Raw genomic sequence first — 21,783 nt, forward strand, 5'->3', positions numbered from 1 at the left:
AAGGAAAAAAAGCTACAGAGTGTGAACGCAGTATGTACCCAAATGCAGTGTGTGTGTGTGTGTGTGTGGATGTAGAAGAAAAACAACGGGGAGGGCACGCCTGGGTGGCTCAGTCATTAAGCCTCTGCCTTCGGCTCAGGTCATGATCCCAGGGTCTCAGGATGGAGCCCCACTTTGGGCTCCCTGCTTAGCGGAGAGCCTGCTTCTCCCTCTGCCTCTGTGCTCTCTCGCTCTTTCTCAAATAACTAAATCTAAATCTAAATAATTAAATCTAATAATCTAAATAATTAAAATCTTAAAAAAAAAAGGGAACACAATGGGAAAAACCCACATAAAATTTATTTTAAACTTCAGATTCTTTTTAAAAATGGTTGCCCTACAAAGTTGGGAATAAGAGTGGGGAAATAAAGCTGATCAACTTATCTAATTCCGTTTATGTTATTTGAATGGTTACAACGAGCATTACTTTTGTTGTTCAACTGAGTAAAAATTTTTTTAAAGGTACTGCACAGCAGGGGACCTGTCAGATATGTGTGTGCGCTTGTGTCTTGTCTGTGTGTCTACGCATATGTACATATTTGCATACATGTGTCTACGCGTGATCTATAATTCGAGTGTGCGTCTATAAAATCCATCGTCTGACATCTTGACCTAGCGCGTGTTCAGTAACCATGAGTTGAAGGAATACAGAGAGAGACTGCACATTTGATAAATGTACCAACTGAAGACTATCCGTTAGTATTTCCTCCTTGATGCTATAATAACAAGTTACATTTTCTTTTAGTAAGAAGACAGTGGTTGAAGGGAAAGATACGGTAATATTTCTTCTTGGAGGAGACAGGACAATGATGTCCATTGACCGACTACCAGGTGCCAGGCAATGTGTTAGGCTCTCTGCATATCTTATCTCATTTAATCCTCTGGCACCCTCGTGAGTTGGGTGGCATGATGCTCATTTTACTGGTAAGGAAACGGCCACAAAGAAAACATACCCCGAACCCTCCAACTGCGATCCGAGCCAGGATTGCTATCGATGCCCAGCCCTTTTCCCGCCAGTGCCCCTCGGCAGGCATGCTCAGCTGTTGCCTATAAAGTCACCATCCAGGGACCACCATGCCCCAGCTGTGCTGTCACTGCAACGCTTATGTGGGGAACCGCAAACACAGTTGGCCGAGCTCATAGACAGATCTCACATTCATGAAGACTTCCTGCCTGGGAGCCGGATGGGGTCAGAATTTTTAGGAATCAGGATCTTCGTCAGTGTCTGCATCAGGGTGTGGAGTTGGGGACAATGCCCCCGGTGATTCTGATGTCCCCTACACACACACAGGAATGCCCTGGTTTAAGACTTCTCTTCTGCATCAGTGGTTCCTGAAGTTGGCCGCCCACCACAGAACCCTGGGGAGCAGGTGTACTCTGAGCAAAATTCAGAGGCCTGGGTCCCACCTCTAAGAATTCTGATTCACTTGTCTGGGTGTACCCTCAGCCCGGACATACTTCAAAGCTACCCACAGGATCAGCTATGAAATTTGTGGGTCAGAACCACATGCAAAATGAAACTGCAGGGTTTGTTCAAAAATTATGAAGGTTTTATACACCTGAGTGGAAAAAAAGAGGCAAGAGACCAGGGAAAGTGTGGCTTTGGCAAGTCCTATCTGCCTAGACCGGTGTGGCTCATGCTCCTTTCTGAACTGACAACTGCTATTTCACTGTTTAACCCTGTGGCTGGCTGGTTTCCAAGTGCAGTGCTCCAACTCCCGAGCTCGAAGTTGTATGCTCCGCGGCCGTTGCATCATATAGGTTTTTAAAATGATAAAGTGAAAATGAACTCTCCAGAGAGGATTTTCAGGGCAGCGAATCCGCCCTGCCTACAACTGTCACAGTGCCACGTGTCATTAGACCATTGTCCCAGTCCGTACAGTATGCGACTCCGAGAGTATACCCCCCTGGAAAGCATGGAGTTGGGGTAATAATGATGCATCACGGTAGGTTTATCCCCCAAGGTACCACTGCGGTGAGGGCTACAGAGTGGGGGACGATGTGTGTGTGCAGAGCAAGGGGTATGTGGGGAATCTCTGTACCTTCCCCTCCATTTTGCCGTAAACCTAAAACTGCTCTAAAAAAAAAAAAAAATACAGACATTCAAAGCATGTGGTCTCCTTAGGTAGGGAGAGCTGGGCTTAGTCGTCAGTCACCATGGTGGGAGCAGTGTTACTGCCAGCCTGGGAAGCAGAGGCTTCCTGCTGCTTCTGTAAAGATAGCTCCTCTCCTGTCTAGCAAAGAAATGACTTCATATTCCCCAAGCCCAGAGGTTTTCGAAGGATCCACTGCAAAGAAAGCTACTTAGTCCACCGTCCTCACTAGGAGGCTGTGCTCCATCCTGTCATTACGTGGCCCCAGTGCTGGGAGAGGGACTGGGGCAGGGAGTGGAGGGAGCAGCTCCCGTGGGCGCCAGCCTGGCCACCCAACTTGGGGCACATCAACTCCCCAGGCTCAGCTTTCTCAGCCCGACACAATAAAAAGAAAGGATGGACCACCGGGGCTTCCTAAGGGGGTGCTGAGTGTTGGAGAAGGTGTTTTGTAGACTACACACTGTAGGCAGCACATGTGGGTGGCGATTTAAGACAAGCCAGGGGTGGGGCGGCATGTAGGGGGTGGGCTCTGGAAGAGAAAAAGGAGGAGGAACAGGTTTCCGCAAGCTAGTGGGACCGATGACAAAGCAGGGCTTTATGCCGGGGGTGGTGGGGAAGTCCGGCTGCCAGGTATCGGGGTGTGGAAGGTGTCCCTAGCTCAGCCTTGGGAGCTTAAGTGTGGGGACTCTGGTCCTCTAGCACCGCTAAGGCTCCTAGGGAGTGGGGGTCGGTGGGCATACTGCCATCATTAGTAACAGAAAACCGAGGCCTTGTGTGGCTTACAACCTGAGAGACTCTGTCCCTTGATCTTCAACTTCGGGTTCATACACCATTCTCAAGATAATATATTTCCTTCCTCACACCTTGCCTGTCATTAGGGCCAGAGCTTGCTGTCCAGGATGCTTTGATTTGCCAGGATCTGAGCTCTAAGAGCTTCCTTTTCCATGAGCTCCAAAGCACGACCATACCTTTTGCAGTTTTCGATAAAAATTCCTAATACCTCAAAATATTCTCCACAAATCAAGCATTAACACTATATTTAAAATAGATACTTATAGTATCTAACCAGGGTAGTGGTTAGGGTTGATCATTTCTAGGCGGATCCTTTGCTGGCTGATTGCAGCCAGTCTAATTTTGGTCTGGCTGGACTTCAATTGGCATGCATCTTTGTAGCTGACATTGGAGCCTCTCCTACCACCAGACCTCCCTTTGGCTAGGACCTCCCTCCGGCTTTGGGCCAGTCTGGGGGCCAGGGGATCTCAGCAGTGGTCCTCCAGGTGTGGTTTCCACCCAAGAGCAGCAGCATCGCCAGGGAACTTGCTAGAAAATGCAGATTCTCCGGCTCGACCTGGACCTTCTGGTTCAGAAGCTCAGTAGGTGGAGTCCTGTGACATGAGTTTTAATAGGCCTCAAAGAGGATTCTGACATTGGGCTCCAGTTTGAGAACCACGGCCCTCCAGGCTGTCCTCTGAGGGTAAGTTAGCCAGTTCCCGTGCCTGTCCTCCGGACTGCTCCTGAAATTATCCCCTACAAGTTTTCAACTCCTTGCCAGTTCCTCTTTCCTCCTTCCCTTGACAAAACGAGGAAGAGAGAAGAAGTGGCTCGGCAGCATTAAATGCCTCAACTATTATCTATAAAACCAGAAGGGAAGAATTTTCAATTTTTGAAAATGAAACATCTAACCTGCTAGTAGGTATTTCGACCGCTGGCTGTTGGCTAGGTGCAGTGCGAAGCTACACACATTTGCACTTTTCTTTTTCTTTTTCTTTTTTTTTTAGCAGCAGCGTTTTGAAGTCACAAACTGCCTTGGGGGGAAAAAAGGAAAGCAGAGCTTCTAGTTACTAATTCAAGCTCCCACCAGAAAAGGAACTTCTAAAGAATAAATTTAAACGAGGTTTTAAAGTAGGATTTCCAGCCAGTTTTATCACACTAGCCTGGGCAAGGTAAGTAGGTTATGGCTAAACCAAGGAGAGTAAAACCATGGCAGGCGGTCCGCCACCTCCGAGCCCTGCACCTGGGACAGACATTCCTTATTGATCACAGTGCCATTCCTCCTTTTGGCGGGGCTCCAGGTCCCCGTTACTGGGCTCCTGGAGTTAGCGGACAAGATGGAATGGCTAGATGGCCATGGTGTGCCTGATACTTAATACCTACACGGTGAGAGTGAACTGATTATCTCTTTTCTTAGGGCTGCCAATGGTCAGACGACAACTACCCACCTATAGATGACATTATTTCATAACATAAGCAAGCACATATGACTGAAAATGCTGCCTAGCTTGGTCCTCATCATTATCCTTAAGGTAGGTAGCTGATTATACTGGAAGAAGATGACTGGAAGACGGAAGAATGTGCTCTCTCCAGGAAATGAGGGGCACCTACCCCACGGGCATACTGAGTTCTAGGACAGTATCATCACTACCAATAAGGAAGCTCACATATCCCAAACTCCCAGGCAGAAGTAACGTCCCTGTATACTTCACTGCTCTTTCCCAGAACTGTGCCCAAAGTGGCAGCTATGTAGGGGGTTACATTCATCAGATCTAGGTCGACTGTGCCTGGGTTTCAATTCTTGCTCTATTATTCACGCAGTTGGTGACACAATCTTTAGCAAGCTATCCTCTGAATGTCAATTTCCTCACCAGTTTAAACACACACACACACACCCTATCTCACATTAAGGGAGTGAAGTAAGGCAATGCTTGAAAAGTATGTCCACAGTGAGTGTTCAATACATGCCAGTTATTTTAATTATAATTACTCAAGACATCTACTTGATATCCTCTTCTCAAAGCCCTTCCTGTTGTGACTCTTATCCAGTGTTGAGGCCACCCTCACTTTGATTAAGCCTGGGAAAATCAGACTGGAAGGTGGACTTTCTACCAAAACACCCCCAAGAACCCATCTTCTTCTTCAAAGGAGAAAACCGGGGAGTCTTGCTGGTCCATTCCCAATCAGTGCACATCACAGATCCTCATCACCCAACCCTCTCCCCATAAGCCTGCCTCTCTCTCGAGTTTTCTGTAGAAATGCTGAATTGGCAGCTACTGGAGTCGGAAGAGGAGATTTGTTGATAAAATACAATTGCCATACCTTCCTTTGGAAGCCACCTTCTAGTGTCACTTTTACCTACATTTCTATGCACTTGACAGTCATGATTGGGGCTGCTGCGTACAGCTACATAGGTTGCACACTGCACAACCCAGACTGCCATTCATGCTGGAGGGCCCAATTATAGATGGCAGCCTGCTTGATGCTCTGGGTGAATCTATGGATTGAACTGATCAGAATTAACCAATGCATTGGAGTTGATCTGTGGGAGGGCTCCCATGAGTCAGATTCATGGTCATGAAAAGCTGATATTTGCCAAAGACTCCAGAAGGCCTGTGGCCCTCTTTGAAGAGACCAGTGATATCCATTATCTGCCATGGGGGACAAAGGCCAGCCTTCATCTCACTGAGCCACTTCTGGAGTGCCAACTGAATCAGGACTCTTCACCTTCCTCTAGGTTTTCTCCATTCTCCTAAGCTTTGCCTAGATCCCCCCGCCCCCAATTTTCCTCCCTGCTCTAATTGCCCCACCAAGGATCTACTTTCCTTCAACCATATGCAACAAACAGTTGATGGAGCTCCTGAGTGCCACACCAGGCCTGGAGTGGGACGAACAAAAACTCTGAGAATGCATCCCTTTCATGGAACTTGGAGGGTGATGTTGAGAGACAGGGTCAGATGTTGAGAAAACCCACAGTTGCCACAACTCTTCAGCTTCAATACCTAGACTTAACTCTACTGCCTTTACTCACATGCATGACCGCCAACTCCTATCCCCGGGGCCTGGCAGGGTTCCCTCCCTCCAATGGGTTTAATCCCACACCCCACATTTCTGGCCACAAGGTCCATGTTGCCCCCCCCCCATCAGTTGCATTCACATTTGGATCCACTCCAGTTGAAGGCTACTTGAGCTACCTTACCACCCAACCATCCTCTCCACATTTCCAAGCAAAGTCCCGTAACTTGTTTCCATGCCTCCGAGGCCTGACACACTCTTCCCCATCATCTCCTTCTGGTCCAATCCAGACACAGCCTCTATCCAGTTTGTGTCCCTAGAGCCTCATTCCCATCACCCAGCCTATTTGTTTAGATGCCTACCTAAAACTCACCATCCTTCATGGGATATAACCCATACCCATGCCTCTGGAATGTTGGATCTCAGCCTGACTCCCCAGACTCAGTGCTTGATGCTTACTGTCAGGAAACACCACCCTGTCAGCCTTCTCTCCTCCTCGTTCTCAGGATGTGTCATGTAGAGAGTCAGCCCATCCAAAGCCTCCACATCCTCAGGGGCCCTTAATGTCTCTCTCCTGCCCTCAAGCCTCTCATCCCATCTCCAGGCCTATGTGTTCCCTGGGGCCCTCTTCTCAGCTCTCAGTGGCCCACTGTCCTCTCATGGACCAGCATGGTATGTGAGTTAGACTATCACCCCACGGGGCGGGGGTTGTCAGACATTGTGCATTTCCCAGACTCCACCACAGTTCAGGCACAGGGTCAGTGTTTAATGAACGAGGATCTTCTTGAACTCTAAACGGAACCCCTTCAGCCACAATCACAACCCATTTCTCGGGCCCCACACTCAGCTGGTATGGGTGGGGTCCTCTGCATCCTTTGAAATAACCTTGCATGGTCTGTGAAGCTGGGGTGTGCTAGTAAGTGTTCACTGGGGAGCTCTCCAGACAGAAAGCAAAGAAACAAAGACCTCCCATTTGTAGCATCTGCCAATTCCCGCCATGTAAATACCCCTACTGGGGCTGACATGGTCCCACCAACAGATGTCACTGAACACAGGGCTGGAAAGAGATGTACACTGTCAGCTCTTGGGAAGTGGGCCAGCTGCCTCTGGCAACCTGCTGCTGGAAGGTCATGTTCATTTCTCTCCTTAAGTCATGGATGTTCCTCTTCTGTCATTGTCTCATTCTCTAATGAGTTTCACAAAAATCTTGTTCTTTCTACCAGTTTTCATCTTTGAAAGCTTAGGTCAAAGATCATTTCCTTGTGAAGCCTTCCTGATGCCCCCGCTCATCCCCAGAGCAAGGGACTGAATGCTGTTCTGGGTTGGCCCAACAGTGAACATATGACTGGCCTATATCCCACTGAGACTGTCAGAGCTCTAGGGAGGGGAGAGGGTTGCTGTGTGTCTATCTCTGGAGCTCCATGTCCAGCATGCAAGAAGTATTCAATAAGAGTTTGTTGGGGGGGTTACCCAAGCAGAGAAAGGACAAATGACTTCCGAGCCTTCTTTTCCTGTGTTGTTAGGATCTGCAGCCCCCTTTGTGCCCCCTGCTCCCAGTCCGTCGGGAGGTTAAGAGCAGCAATGCCAACAACACTGTCTAAACATTACCTTACAAAATGCTTTTCTTTTTAACTTGACCTTCACACCAGCTCTTTTAGCACAAAGTAAAGTCAGTCTCAGTGAGGCAGGGTGTGGGAGAAGCAAGAGTGGGGAGAGAGGAGAAAAAGAACTGGAGAGTGGGGACTGATTCCAGCTAGAAGCGTCTTCTGGTAAAACTGCATCGAGTTACACATAGTGAATTAATATCCACAGGGATTACCGCTGGAATTTCTGGATTGTGAGGAGGTGAGCGTCTGTCTGGTAGAGGGTGGTCGGCAGCGACCAGGCGCAGGTCTTTACCTCGTACTGCTGGGTGTCTCGTGAAATGCTGGACATATGCATCCCTCCCCACTCCCACGTGAGCCTCGGAGAGGACTGACCTTCTCTGAACAAGATGCACCAGAGCGGCGGCCCAGGCTACACAAAAAGGGAAAGTAAAGGATGGAGCCAGGCCGTCGCGGCCGGCAGTGGGTGAGCTCACCCCCAATTGTCACTCCCTGGCAGGGTCGTAAAGTGAAAAGCCTCTTTACTCTTCCCCTAACACAGGCGGGAGGGGGCCGATGTGTGCTCTCTGGGGTGACATGCCGTCCAGAACACATTGCTCGAAGCACATGACATAAATAACAACATTAAAATCACTAGCACCATTACCACATGACATAACAACAATTAATAACGTGAGGAAACAGGGCACAGGACTGAAAGCGCGCCTCCCCGACACTCTTTCAAGTTCACTGCAGAAATCTGAGCCCCTAGGAGTAATCCAATTTATCTGGTATCCAGCCTTCCAAGGCATGATCCTTAAATATATCAGCATCTAAGGAGGAAGAGAAAATTATCTGCACAGAAGTGGAAGTTGTGGTTCGGTAACATATTTAATGAAAGTCAATGCAAAACACAGACAGACTCATGTGGATCATATTACGGCCAGTGGGCTGGGACTCAGAGGGGCTGGTGGGAGGGGAGAGGTGTGTCCCAACAGGGACAGTCCCAGCAGCCCCCCAGAGATGCCATGAGGGCGGAGCTCTTTAAGAGAGAAACCAGAGCACAACAAATGGTGGCCTAATGGGGCAAGCTTTCAAATGTGACTTCCAATTTCACAGATGGCTTTGTGACCCCTCAGTGCATTAAGAGACGCAGTGAATGGAAGGATAGTGACTTTCCTCCTAAAGATAATACATGAAGTGGCTGTCTGTAAGACCTCGACTGAGCATATTTTATCAAGTTAAAATGTTACAGGAAGAGGCAACACCATGGCTCTCCAAATATTGGTATGAATAAAGCACTTCTAAACGTAGGAACGAAAAAGACGACAGCATTAAGCACGAAGAGAGCTTGAATAACGGCTAAGAAGAACTGGAGAAGAAGAAAAGACAAAGAATGTTGTAGGAGAAACTAAAAGTAGGAAAGAGGACACAAAGCAGACACAGTTTTAAGAAGATTCAAAACAGGCAGCAGAGGAGGCATAAAAAGGTTACTTATAATATAAAGTGATGATATTTTGGGTTATTTTACTCGTTCACATTTTAATGTGAGTCCATTGCCAAATTCACTACTGATCCATTAAGGAAAGATGAAAATCTAGGTCAGTCTTTAGGTAGGATCTCCTGAGAACATCTCGGGCAGCTAGTCCTCTGCTGGGCTGAGTTTCTATTTCAACACAGTAAGATGGTTGCAAGCACACATGTTTCTTGGAAGTGAAATCTGTCTTGGGTTACCATCCATATCATAGATCTTTTGTAGGAAATACACTTAGGGGGAGGTTTTTCTCCTGGAAACAGCGGTCCCTCTTCAATTTATCATGATCTCTCTCCAAATGCATGTATATAGGAAAAGGGAAACTGAAAATTTGGGACGAAATCTTGATCCAGAGCCCTGGAGATATTATCAGTGAGTGAGACACTATGTCCAGGTTCTAGAAATTACTGTTTCTTTCAGTCTTTTCCGCTGTGTACCCTAGATCTTTCTCTCTGTCTGTCCACATTCGGTAGTCCATTTCCAGAGCTATGTCTGAGTCTTTTGAAACTGCAGCTGACTTCTCCGCAACACCAGTCAAGCTTGGCCACCGTGATCAAGACCCCCCAAAGATCCCTAGACACACGTTGCAGATGACTCAGACTCATCTTCTTGGAGAAAGATGTTAGAAGCTCCTTCTCAATGGGATGACTTTTTATGCTGAAAGAGAACACCTAGGACGTTGGGAAGAAGATGCCTGGACACCAAGAGAACAGAAACGAGGGGAGGGGAGAGCCATACCTGCTCCGATGACCTCTTCGATTTTCACAAAAGATACATCAATCTCCTTGGCAAACTCCCGGACAGCTTCGTTGGGGTCCTCATAAGTGAAGGGGTCAATGTAGATCTTCATCCCTGGGGAGCCTTATTAGAGGAGATAAGCAGGGTTAACATCCCAAAGAGGATATGGTGGTCAGTAAGTCCTGGCTGGTGTCCCCAGCAGCAAGGGTACGGCCAGGCAGGGTCCCCCCTACACAGACTGCCTCTCTGTGCCTGGCGGGGCCTTCCCATCTCCCTTCCCTATGGGCCACACTAGCTTGGTTCTCTGTCCTCTACTTCTCCTCCATATTTTCTTCTCTTTGAGCTCTCGATGAAATGTGGAGCAGATTACTTAAAAGTGACAGATCGGGACCAGTTCCCACACTGAGCACTCACAGAAGGCAAAGAAACTGATTGATGCCAACCAAACGCATTAGTAGAAAAGCGGTGGTAAAATGGTAGGGTAGATATCAATATTTATCAACTTGACAACTTCTCTGAGTGGAGGCCACCGTTAAGGTTATAACTGACAGCTGTGGCCGAGGCTGCAAGAGGGAGAAGGATGGATTAAAAAAAAGAGAGAAGGAGAAATTGCTATTAGAAAACCTCAAGTTAGAAGTGTCAAGACAGAACACCAGAAGAGAAAACATGAAGAGAAAAGCTTAGAAAATGCTGATAGAGAAAATAGCAAAGTCTACAGAGAAAAAAAAAATGAGGTGGAATGCAAGAAAAATGGTAATGAATGCTCATGCCCTCAGACACCCTGAAGTATGAAAAATGAATAAAATGGTGAATGAGAAATACAAAAAGGAATATAGACTTTGTCACTGATGTTTACAGTGGCAAGATAAATAGGTGTGCATGGGGACAAAAGAGAGAATTGTCACTGCAGAAAAAACACATTCAGAAAGCGGAGAAGAGGGGACAAAAAAGGAAATGGAAGCCAAGAAACAAATGGATTCCCTCACAATGTAATTTTCAACATGTCTGATATGTCACTGGGCAAAAACTAGGCACTGTTCACTTGGTGGTAGTGTGGTGGGCAGGAGAGGACTTTGAAAGCGAAACCACATGGTCTAGCCTGGCATCCTTGTGGAGGGGAGGCGGTTTACCTGCCTTCTGCTGCTGTCTGGTAGGTGGAAGAGTCAGGTCAGCAGGGTGGGCGGGTCTGGAAAGGCACAGGTACCGAGCGCCCCCGGTCGGGACCCAAGTCTGAGGCAGTCCCCCAGGTTCCCTGAGCACCACCCGCCCGTCCCCACTGCACCTCATCTAGCTGACTCCCAGCCCTCTATGCAGAGGCTAGTCCTGACATTTTTCATCCAATAAACTCTGAGGACTCTACAGCTCCCCCAAGTTCCTGTTGCTTTGGTCATCATTCAGGTAAGGATTCGAAGTCCTAGAGCACAGTCCAGAGGGAGAAGAAAGATACAGCAAGGAAGTGAAGGGGGATTTTTTTTTTTTTTTTTTTTAAGTCAGAGAAAGCCAGGTGCCATGCCCAGAAGAACGACTCTTTCTGAAAGATGGTTCATGGGGCGCCTGGGTGGCTCAGTGGGTTAAGCCTCTGCCTTCGGCTCAGGTCATGGTCTCAGGGCCCTGGGATCGAGCCCCACATCGGGCTCTCTGCTCGGCAGGGAGCCTGCTTCCCCTTCGAGAGGGGGAATGCCTCTCTGCCTACCTCTCTGCCTGCTTGTGATCTGTCTCTGTCAAATAAATGAACAAAATCTTTAAAACAAAAAAGATGAAAGATGGTTCATTCCAAGTCATTAAATAAAATCACTCCTAGCATGCTAGGCTGCTTGCTTCAAGTTGGTCAAGACCATGGTAGAACGCTCCTTGGGAACCTGGGAATGACAATAGTGACTTTGGCATCTGCCGACTGAGATTTGGACAAAGCAGACAGAGAGATCCTCACCTTTATGTGCAATGTTCTAATCTGTGGGGAATGTGGTGGGAGGGGAGAGAGTGAGAGAGAGGCAGGTGTTCTCCTTTGCTAACAGTGGACTAGGAGGAAAGTAGGGATGGGGTTCATCTCGTTCTCATTTGGAATGAAGAACAACTGAAGAGCACAAACCATTGAAACCAGACTGAAGTGTCTAATGAAAGCAGATAAGCACCAGGCAGCCAAACTTGGGTTCCACCAGAAGCAGCCCCTGGGACAAGTTTCCGAGAGCCCAGTGGCTTATGTGAAAGACGCTCCCACAGCAGTCGGGGCAGGCGAGTGGGGAAGTAAGATCGGGCAAGGCAGTCAGCCTAGAAAAAGTGTGTTCTCAAGCCACTTCCTCCCGAAGCAGGCTGAAGCCCCCAGTGAAGTTGTAGGAGCCGGTGTGGGTGACTACATGTTCCAGGGCTGCCCCGCCCTGGAAGGAGGGAGCTGTGCTGTTACCGCCCGGGTTCCCATCAGCCTTCGGGGATGGCTGATCAGCCTGCCATGCAGGTAAGCAGGAAGAGAGCTTTTTGGGGAAGAAAGAGATGCAGCAGGTGGAAGGGGGCCAGCATGAGCTGAAGGGGTGAGGGCAGGAGGTGAGGCAACCACAGACCCACTCAAAATGCCAAGCAGACAGCAGGTCAGTGTCACAACCTGTGACTTTGCCCAAGTTCTGTGCTGTGGGGAGATGGGAGGAGGGTGAGAGCCAGACACTGGGGCTGTTAGGTGAGGACAGAACCCCAAAGCCTCTTATTAGCCTGGCATAATGCAGCAAAGCCCCATCCTTTTCTCAGAGCAGGTCTCTCTTCCGCTGGTGGCAAAGCTAGCACCTCCCTCCCTCGGTGCCTCTGATATTACCGAACATATTGCCAGTGACATCCCCAGCCCAGTGCGTGATGTACACGGGGAGGGCTCGCACATGGACGTACTCATGGTGATTATCAGTAAACGGTTCTAGGAAGTGTTTGGGGAGGTAGGAAGAGGAAGCGAGGTGAGGTGGTCAGTGGAGGATGTCAGACCCTTAGAGTTTATTAGTTACCTCAAAAATAACTACCTTGTTATTTTAGATCAAGGGCTTTTAAACGATGTATGCTAAGCTGTCCTACAGGAACTCTTCTGCAAAGTCTAATTAAACAACCTAGAATGTGCGGTAATGAATGGTTTGCAAGCACAGACACATATAAGGATGAAGGAGAAAGGATTCTGAGTTAATGAGCTTTACGGATATTAGCCCCCATCCATTCTGGGAAGGACCTGTTCCCAGAGGACAATGGCTCGTCTGATGGGGCTGGCATTCTTCCAGGCCAGGAACAGGCCACCAAGTGCACCCAAGATGTTAGCAAGTCCACACTTCAATGATGGGTGCAGTTTACTAACATGGAGAGGTTTGCTACCTTGGGGCTTACAGAAATGGGGGTGGGGGGCAATGTCACAGCTGATTTGGGTCGGGGCTCCCGACTGTCAGTAAAGCCCTTGCAAGCAGCTGAGGGCCGCATGGAGGAGCCTAGGAGGAGAGATGCAATGTGTCTGTGAAATTCCACATCTGGGCGGCGGTAGGAATCAGGACTCGTTTTCCCGGAAATTGAAGACACTATTGTCACACTGAGGAAGGGAAGCTGAAATCAGAGGTCTACCAAATGGCTCAGACGTGGGCACTTTTCCCCTGATGAGGATCTGAGAGGGCTGCCCTAGCGGAGGGTCCTGGCCTGACTCTAGCTGGGGACAGGGATCCAGCGCTCGAAATCGGGAGAGTGATGTGACTGAGCACGTGCCCATCACGGCTTCCTGGCATCTATCTCATCCTGGAATAACACAGTTCTCCAGACCTCTCTCCTGCATTACTGCTAGGCTTTCTCAAGTCTCTGAAGATGATGAGAAAAAAAAAAAAAAAAAAAGCCTTTAGCTATGCAGAACAGGTCATTTGTCTTTTGGCTCATTTTGTGTTTCTGCATAAATCCTGCATCAGCCTGTTCCTGCTCCCACTTGCCAGTGAGCAGTTTTTAATTATCAGGAAAATGGTATTTAGTGCAGTGAATCACCAGACAGTGAACAAGGAATTCAAGTCAGCTGCGGAGTCAGGCACAGCCAAACATTTGGAGACCGGGCTCAGAAATTGTTCTCAGATTATGAGTGTTGGGGAAATATTATCAGTGGTAGTAATAACAATATCAGATGCAATGCAGCTCATAATATAAGGCGTTTTATAATGCTCTGGACGATGTTTCACATTATTATTGTTGTTAATATTATATATTTATACTATTTTACAGTTATCGATTGTTTTTCCTTATGTTTAACATAGGTTACATACCTTTGGCACAAAAGCAGTGTGTATGGATCTAAACTTCTGATTGCTAGTGCCTTGAGAGACAGAAAAATTCTTCATTTTTATGCTCTTCTAATTCACTAATTTCTATTTAAAAAACCGATTTGTAGGTATGTTTGTTCTTTAACCACAAAACCCACTTATGCTATGACTAGGGGTGCAGCCTGACTGCCTCCAGCTTTAAAAGATCATAATCTGAGGAAATTGGCCAAATGTTACCCATCAACCCCTGCTTTGGACATAGAAGTCTGGGGACAAATGATTTAGCCACTATCCACAGCCTTCTTGTGTGGCACAGAGCACTCCTGGAAGGAGAAGAAACTCCTGGCCGTTGTTAGTGTCCCTATATCACTCCATCAGGGGGCACTCAAAAGGGAAGCGGCGGGGACAAATGCTGGGGATGCTGGCAGATATGCGGGGTGTATCTAAAATGTCAGTTAGACCTACTTGCAAGTGTCAGGGTCTCAGGGCTGAGCAGAAGCAGGCTGGGAAATGTCCAGTTCTAAATAGTGGGTGACAGGGGCGCCTGGGTGGCTCAGTGGGTTAAGCCTCTGCCTTCGGCTCGGGTCATGGTCTCAGGGTCCTGGGATCGAGCCCCGCATCGGGCTCTCTGCTCGGCAGGGATCCTGCTTCCCCCCTCTCTCTGCCTGCCTCTCTGCCTACTTGTGATTTCTGTCTGTCAAATAAACAAACAACAATCTTTAAAAAAATAAATAAATAAATAGCGGGTGACATAGGAGTACTGAGAGCTGAAGGAGAAGATGGGAGTGCTCCTCTTCAGCCCTCTGGTGCACTCAGAAAGGACAAAATCAGTGCTACGGACATCTTGGGGGGTCCATGGAGAGCAGACAGCCTGGGAGGCTTCAAGAGTGCCAGGAAGAGCTTGATGCCCCCCCCTGCAGGCTGAGGTTTCCTAGAACCCTACAGTATGGCTCCGGAAAGGTAGTGACTTGGCTGGTCCTCAGTCACTGATACCTTGTGTCCCAGCAGGTTTGATGGAGCCATGGGAAAGAGCAAAGGGTGCTCCCTCAGATCCCATTCTGGATCCAAGGCAGACTTTGTCATCTTTGCGACTCACCTAAATGTGGTCCAGATATCTAAGCACAAGAGGGAAGCAGTTTAGGGATCGGCACATAAAATCCAGTCCCTGGGAGGGACTTCATCCTATGCTCGGTTGTGGTACATTGATCACCCCCTCATTAGCCTCAACGCTGATAGGACGCTGTTCGAGGGACTATGGGAGCTATTAGAACAAGCAGAGCGCATGAGGTTCTTCTCACAATGAAGATCTGCAGTACTGGGGAGTAGTGCCGGAGAGTCTAGAATCAGGAGCCCACACCAGGCAATGAGCTATCAATGCAGCAGAAACCAGAGAAGACAGAGGGCTGTGGATGCCAGTGTTCCAGGTCACTATTCTAGAAGGACATGTCCCGTGGTCATGCACTGTGGAGCATCTAGGGCAAAGCCAGAGAGAAGCCCACCATGGCATGAATGAGGAGAACGTGACCAGCTTCAGTGGGGGCAGAAGTGGGGACCGAGCAGGCAGAGCACTGATGGGCCAGCACCGGAGGGCCTTGACCGCGAAACCAAAGGCATTAAGGTCAATGCCATCGGACACACAGAGCTGACAACTCTTCCATCTGCAAGGAAGGGATGCACTGAGCACGAGGCATTGGGGAATTCCTTTGGCCGGCAGGCTGCGGCGTTCATCTGGATGCTGCGGGGAAGGGGCTGGAGGCGGACAAAACAGCTGTGGGGTTATTGCAATCGTTAAAGCCCAAGATACAGGGTTTTCCACCAGAGTGCTGCAGTAAGGACAACTGAAGAGGCAAGAGAATTTCGAAAGGAGGATTGAGAGCACTTGCTGAGCATTTAAAGATGGAGAATTAAAGAGGGACGAGAAGCAGCCAAATCAATGCCAAGGTGTGTGGAAAAAAGCGGCGCTGTTCACCAGGTAATGGACTTTGGGCCAGAAACCCCATTGTCGGGGAAGTCCGCACACGTGCTTTTGCTCTTTGAACGCGCAGAAGAAATAGGCGAGTGCCCGGAAGTCTGTCGTAACGCTCAGAATGGAAACAGAGCCGGACGTCTAAATCTGGAGTTCCGGACTGAGGAGGAACACGGATTGTGGTTGAAGCTGTTGACGTGACGGGCAGTTTCTTGGTGGAATAAACCTACCAGGAAAGCTTGGTGGGAACTAGACACAGTCTGTTCCGCCTGCTTCTGAGGGCCAAGAAGAGTGCAATAGGTAGCTGGGGTTTTTTTGTTTGTTTTGTTTTGTTTTTGTTTTTGTTTTTGTTTCCAGGAAGGAGCAGAGTTCTTGGGTGCCCCGCCAGGATTTGGGGAAGGGGCCTCTGGAAAAGCAGGGATCTGAGGAGGATCTTCCTCCCTCCTTGTATTTGGAAGTTTCACCCATTTTAGTTTGTTCTTAAAACTACAGTAATTGCCTCAGACGAGTCTCCAGGAGAAGGAAAGCGGGCCACAGGCTACTTGCTATTGCAGAAGGTACTTCGGGAAACAGAGTGTAACCTCTCCCTGCTTCTTGGCATCAATGACCAGCACAGGCAGGTCTTTCCAGGCAAGGCCCGCTGGTTCTGAGCCATTGAAGTCTTGGGAACCCAAAGGCAACAGCCAAGGCATTGCTCATAAATTTCCTTGACATTTAATAAGCACCCACTGAAAATTCTGCCACTTTTTGCTCCTGGGGGCCTTTCCTCTACTCCTTGTAGGCCCTCATTTACTCAAGACCAGTTACTAATGTTCCTGTTACCCCCAGAAGAGGTAGCCAAAGTATCCAGTCTGTCTCCTCCTCCAACAGGTCCCCCTGACCTCTACACCTGTGCCCAAGGTGATTTCCAGCAGGCTGGCTGCTGGTCCTCTACAGTTTTGAAATACATCTACCACCCAGAGTCAGGAAGGATGGGCATGGAATCTTGGAGCAAGATGTGTTTCTGGATCTAATCTAGTCCAGTCTCCCACCTAGAGCAGCAGTCGGTGATCTAGCCTGCCCTTGAACGCTTCCAGGAACAGAGAGCTTACCTCCCCACAAAGCAGCCTGGCTCTGAGTTGGATAGCTCCAGTTGTGGTGGGGGTGCTCCCTACTGAATCAAATCTCTGCCTACTCTGATCTTCCCCTCGATGGTTCTATATAACTTCAAGAAGGACGACAACATCTTCTCCTTTCCTTTGCCATAAAGGTATCATGCTTGATCCCTGCCTCTGTTTCTCTAGCACCGAATGGGTGTTTCCAAGTCTCTAAGTAAGAGATCAGAACTTGCCACCTTCCACGGGCAGAATGCTTGGACAAAAATACTCTTCTCATAATGGGGTCCTCAGAACCAAGATCACTGTAGATGCATTCTTACTAGCACAGAGGATAGTGTGTCTGTGTATCGCCTCCTCTGACCTGGGGGACTACAGAGTCAGACAGACCTGAGTTTAAAACCTTGTTTTGCAATGAATTCCAAGATTCTAGACAGGATACCTGTCCTCTCTGAGGTTGTTTTTTCACATGCAAAATCTACTTCATGGGACAGTTATGAGGTTTAAATGAGTTAACAGAAGTAAAGTGTTTAACACAGTAAGTACTCAAAACTGGGTATTATTTTTACTATTATTTTACATCGATAACAGCGCTTGGCTTTTCACTCAGCTCTATATCACTCTTATTAAACATGTGGTAAATTAAATACCCACACATTTTCACACAAACGAATAGCAAGTCAGGTTTCCTCCTTTCTGTGTTGCTTTATTTTTGTTTTAACCTAAACACTAGATTCTAGATTTGTCCCTCTAACATTTCATCTTGCAGATTTCAAATTAGCATTCAAAGCTGTTGGATAGTTCTGAATTCTGATTATTTTATACGGTGTTAGTTATGCTCTCCAACTGTTACCTACAAGCTTGATAAGCATCCCTAGGCTTGCTAGCACCTGACTCATGAATTTAAAAAACAATCAAATGAACAAGAGTGTGAATTGGACAAGGACTAGAATAAAGCTAGTGACTTCCTTCCTGGCTGACGGAGTCACTAACCCACTTTCTTCGGGTCTGAAGACAAGCTCCGTACTCACTTTACACTGCTTTTCCCTAGGAGATCATCGAATATTTTTGCCAAAATAAAAACTCACTACATCTGCAATTCTTCTTGAAATCACTAAATGTATAACTCTAGTAAATGAGATGAGGTCCCCATTCTTTTTTCTTACTGATGATCTGTTTTCTCATGATTACCAAATTCAGGTTGTAAATGCCCAGGACCCACGTGCTTTGGTCTCTACAAGCATTTGGCAGGGATCAAGGTCACACTCCTGTTCTGTCTTCTCAGTGTTCTGTCCTTTTGCCCGAGGTGGAAATTAGAGCTTTCACCAGTCCCTGGCCACATACCCTATTTGGTTTTGCTTTTCTCCAGGCTTGAGAACAGCTTCGTGATTGTTATCTGCAATTGCCTGCAGCCCAGAGATGGTTGTGTTAGCCCTTGCCCCTTCCCAAACTCTTTCCTTCCTCTCTCCCTGGCCCTCCCCAGTTCACCCAACTCAGAAATCAGGGAGGCACCAGATGCTATTGGGGGTGTGGTTGCACAACACCCATAAATACCCAGTAGCATTTCCCAAATGCAGAATCCACTGGAACTTTTCTTTCTTTCTTTCTTTCTTTCTTTCTTTCTTTCTTTTATTTTATTTGACAGACAGATCACAAGTAGGCAGAGAGGCAGGCAGAGAGAGAGGAGGAAGCAGGCTCCCCGCTGAGCAGAGAGCTGGATGTGGGGCTTGATCCCAGGACCCTAGGATCACATCCTGAGCCGAAGGCAGGGGCTTAACCCACTGAGCCACCCAGGCGCCCCCCCACTGGAACTTTTCTAAGATAGATTCCCTGGTCTACTATTCACTGGTCATCCTGTTCAGGCAGTTTTTAGGCTGCCAGCAAGCACCCTCTGATATCTGGTTCCCCGAAATCATGAGAATACACAATCATCTGTCTGCCTCTCCTTGGACACTGGAAAACACGGTCCCACCCACCCTTGAACATGAACCACAGGCTTCCAGGCTCTTCAGCCAAGCATCCAACACCATATCCAACAGATTCTCTTCCCAACTTGCCTTCCCTCTAATCTCTCTCACCCAAATCCAACCTCCCGTTGACGCGCTTGTTCACGTGCTGCAGGCTCAGAGGAGGGCCATGAACCGGTGTCCCAGACAGCACACTGCTCCCAAAGTGAACAGCTCTATCATGTCTGGACAGGCTAGAAATCCATCTTCAAAGGTTCCTGCTATTTCTCCTTCAGCCTTTGCATCAGCTTGAAAGGAGGGCCTGGGAGGGCAGGGACCACTGGACCCTGTGCCCTGCCCAAGGGGAAGAGGGGTGGGACTCTGACGCATGCAGCGGGAAGCTGCTGTAGGTTTCCTGTCACTCCCTGGGCAGGAGGTCCTCGGAGCTGCAGCGGCTGGCCACACCTCACCGCGAGGGGCATGTGTGTGGGCGGTCCAGGTAGAGTCTGTGATCCACATGCCCACATGTGGATTAGACATAATTGACCTTTCCACCTCCTACAGTGGGACCAGCGGAGGGGGAACCAACAAACCACCAGCCAGAACACCTAGGGTTAGTCCTCACTTGGTTCTCACCTGCTGCTGATTGCCCGGCACCTTGAGCTTCTGCCACATGGGGACAGCATGGGCTCCCTAGCCAGACTGAGCGTGCCAACAACCTCTGCCACCTTGGAGCCGTGTGACCAGGGTAAGTCACTTAACCTTCCTGCGTTCGTGCCTGCCTCCCAAGGCGTTGTCACGGTGGGATGAGTCCAAGGGAGCTTCCAGAATAAAGTTCCCCACTTGGGGCACAAAATAGGCTTTTCTGTGGCTAAATATTCCTACTCCTTCCCCATCCTGGGGCAGACATGCCCTCCATCTGAGCTGGGAGTTTTCTCCTCTGCTCTAAGGGTGTCGAGCTTGACCCCAGCTCTACAGCCGTTCAGCTGTGATTCTCCACCAGTAAGAGCCTGGATCGGAGTGAGAGATGTGCACAGCAGAAAAAGCACGGACGCAGTTCAAGGCACGCAATTGTGAGTGTAGGGAAGCAGGGGGTGAGGAGGAGCCAGGGTTCGGGGACAGGATAAAAAGAACAGTCATGAATAGGGGCAAGGATGCTTACAAAAGGTGAGCTGAATGGAAGAGAAGACAGCCTTCTAAAGCAGCCATGGGAACGAACTCTGGCTCTGCTGGGGTCAGCAACCACACAGCTCAACACGGGGGATGCTGTGTGCGCAGCCCCCCTTGCTGGCCGCAGCAGGCACCATTACTGCAGACAGCGGACTGGTTTCTCTGTGCACCCTTACGACTAGGGAGGCCTCCTTCTGTTGGCCTCAGAGGTGACAGAGTCCCCCCAAAGGGGCTCCGGCTGTTGTGGAAGCATACCTCTGTGCATGTGGGTGCCCCATGGTGGGCCGGCCTAGCCTACCCCTCCAGAGCAGGAGGATGGCCAGATTTTAGGTTGAAGTGGCCCAACGGGCACCAAGCTGCACTTGGACTCCATGCCTGGGGACCCTCTGTATACCCTACCCGAAGAGTGACAAGGCTTTGCTTGCTTGTCTTTTAAAAAGGGGAGCTCCTTCTTAGGGCACCCCATTCTCACCCTAGGTCATCTCTAGGCTCCAAAATGGCATTCCTCCTCTTGAACCTGACGTGGCACCCTCCGCAATCAGCTGGGCACAACCATCTCTAAATGTGTCATCAAAAGAGCTCGCAGGATGCCAAATCGGAACTGGACTTCACAGAGGCTCTCAGTATGGCCAGGAGTCAGCCCAGAGCAGGGGGTGGGTGGGAGTGGTGTCCGAACCCAGAGGCAGAGGCGGGGAAGCAGGCGGGTAGAGAAAGGCCTTCAAGTAATTCTGATGCTCAGTAGGGGGAGGGGTGGGGAACCCTCCCTTGAGAATCAGAGATAAATCAAGTGCGTGTTTTTCAGCTGAGGAAGCGAAGGCCTTGGCTGGAAGGGCAAATGCACACGTGAAAATAGGTAAACGCGTCTGCAGATTTTGCAGTGAAGCTCGGAGTCAGGACATAGGAAAAGATTGAGAACACAGCCCTGGGAAACCAGTTACAACTGGTTAAAATGGAGGACAGAGTGGCCAGGACAGGGAAAGAAGGAAGGTAAATGGGATTCTGAGTGTCGCAGGAACTTTGCTGGTAACCTTAGACGGGGGCCACTCTCCCAGTCCCGCACCGTTGGTGCTGCAGCTTGGTCCCCTGTGAGAGAGTCTCAGCGCCTCAGAGCCTCCAGGGAGCCCCCACCTCCCTCCAGGAACAAGTGCCTGGGAACAGCAGCCAGCCACCCGGGGCTCCGTCCTCTGCAGACCCATGGCCGTTTCTGGGTCTTGGGTTGAAAGCCTCCCAGAGAACAAAGCCGGTTTTCCAGAATGGCCTTTGTACCGCCCCAGCCAGCACTGGCTCCTCTGAGGTGGGGCGGCTGGGTGACGGTCCCCGCCTCACCTTCCTGCCTTGGTGGACCCTTGGAGAAGGGAAGAGCGTGGTCTGGGAAAAATTTTACCCTTGAGCCCGTGTTTGCTCCAGGAGCTGCCCACGGAAGGTAGGCTGAGGGTGTGTGTGTGTGTGTGTGTGTGTGTGTGTGTGTGTGTGGCGTTTCCACGAGGTCTGTCTTCCACGCTCACTGCTGAGTGAACAGGAAGAAAGGGGCTGGCATTGCACTGGGCAGGGAGGAGCTTAGGTGAGACGCAGCTTCCAGAAGGA

The 21,783-nt window shown here is 49.1% G+C and overlaps 1 protein-coding gene across 1 annotated transcript in view; it reads right to left on the reverse strand.

Moving 5' to 3' along the window:
- EPHB1 (EPH receptor B1) overlaps positions 1-21,783 on the reverse strand; it is a 424,530-nt gene that overhangs the window by 58,340 nt on the left and 344,407 nt on the right. Inside the window, exon 10 of the mRNA XM_046003565.1 lies at positions 9,774-9,896. Coding sequence (XP_045859521.1) covers positions 9,774-9,896 — 123 coding nt within the window. The remainder of the gene's footprint in view (positions 1-9,773; positions 9,897-21,783) is intronic.

The sequence above is a fragment of the Meles meles genome, chromosome 4, assembly GCF_922984935.1.
Source record: "Meles meles chromosome 4, mMelMel3.1 paternal haplotype, whole genome shotgun sequence".
In the NCBI taxonomy this organism is placed as follows: domain Eukaryota; kingdom Metazoa; phylum Chordata; class Mammalia; order Carnivora; family Mustelidae; genus Meles; species Meles meles.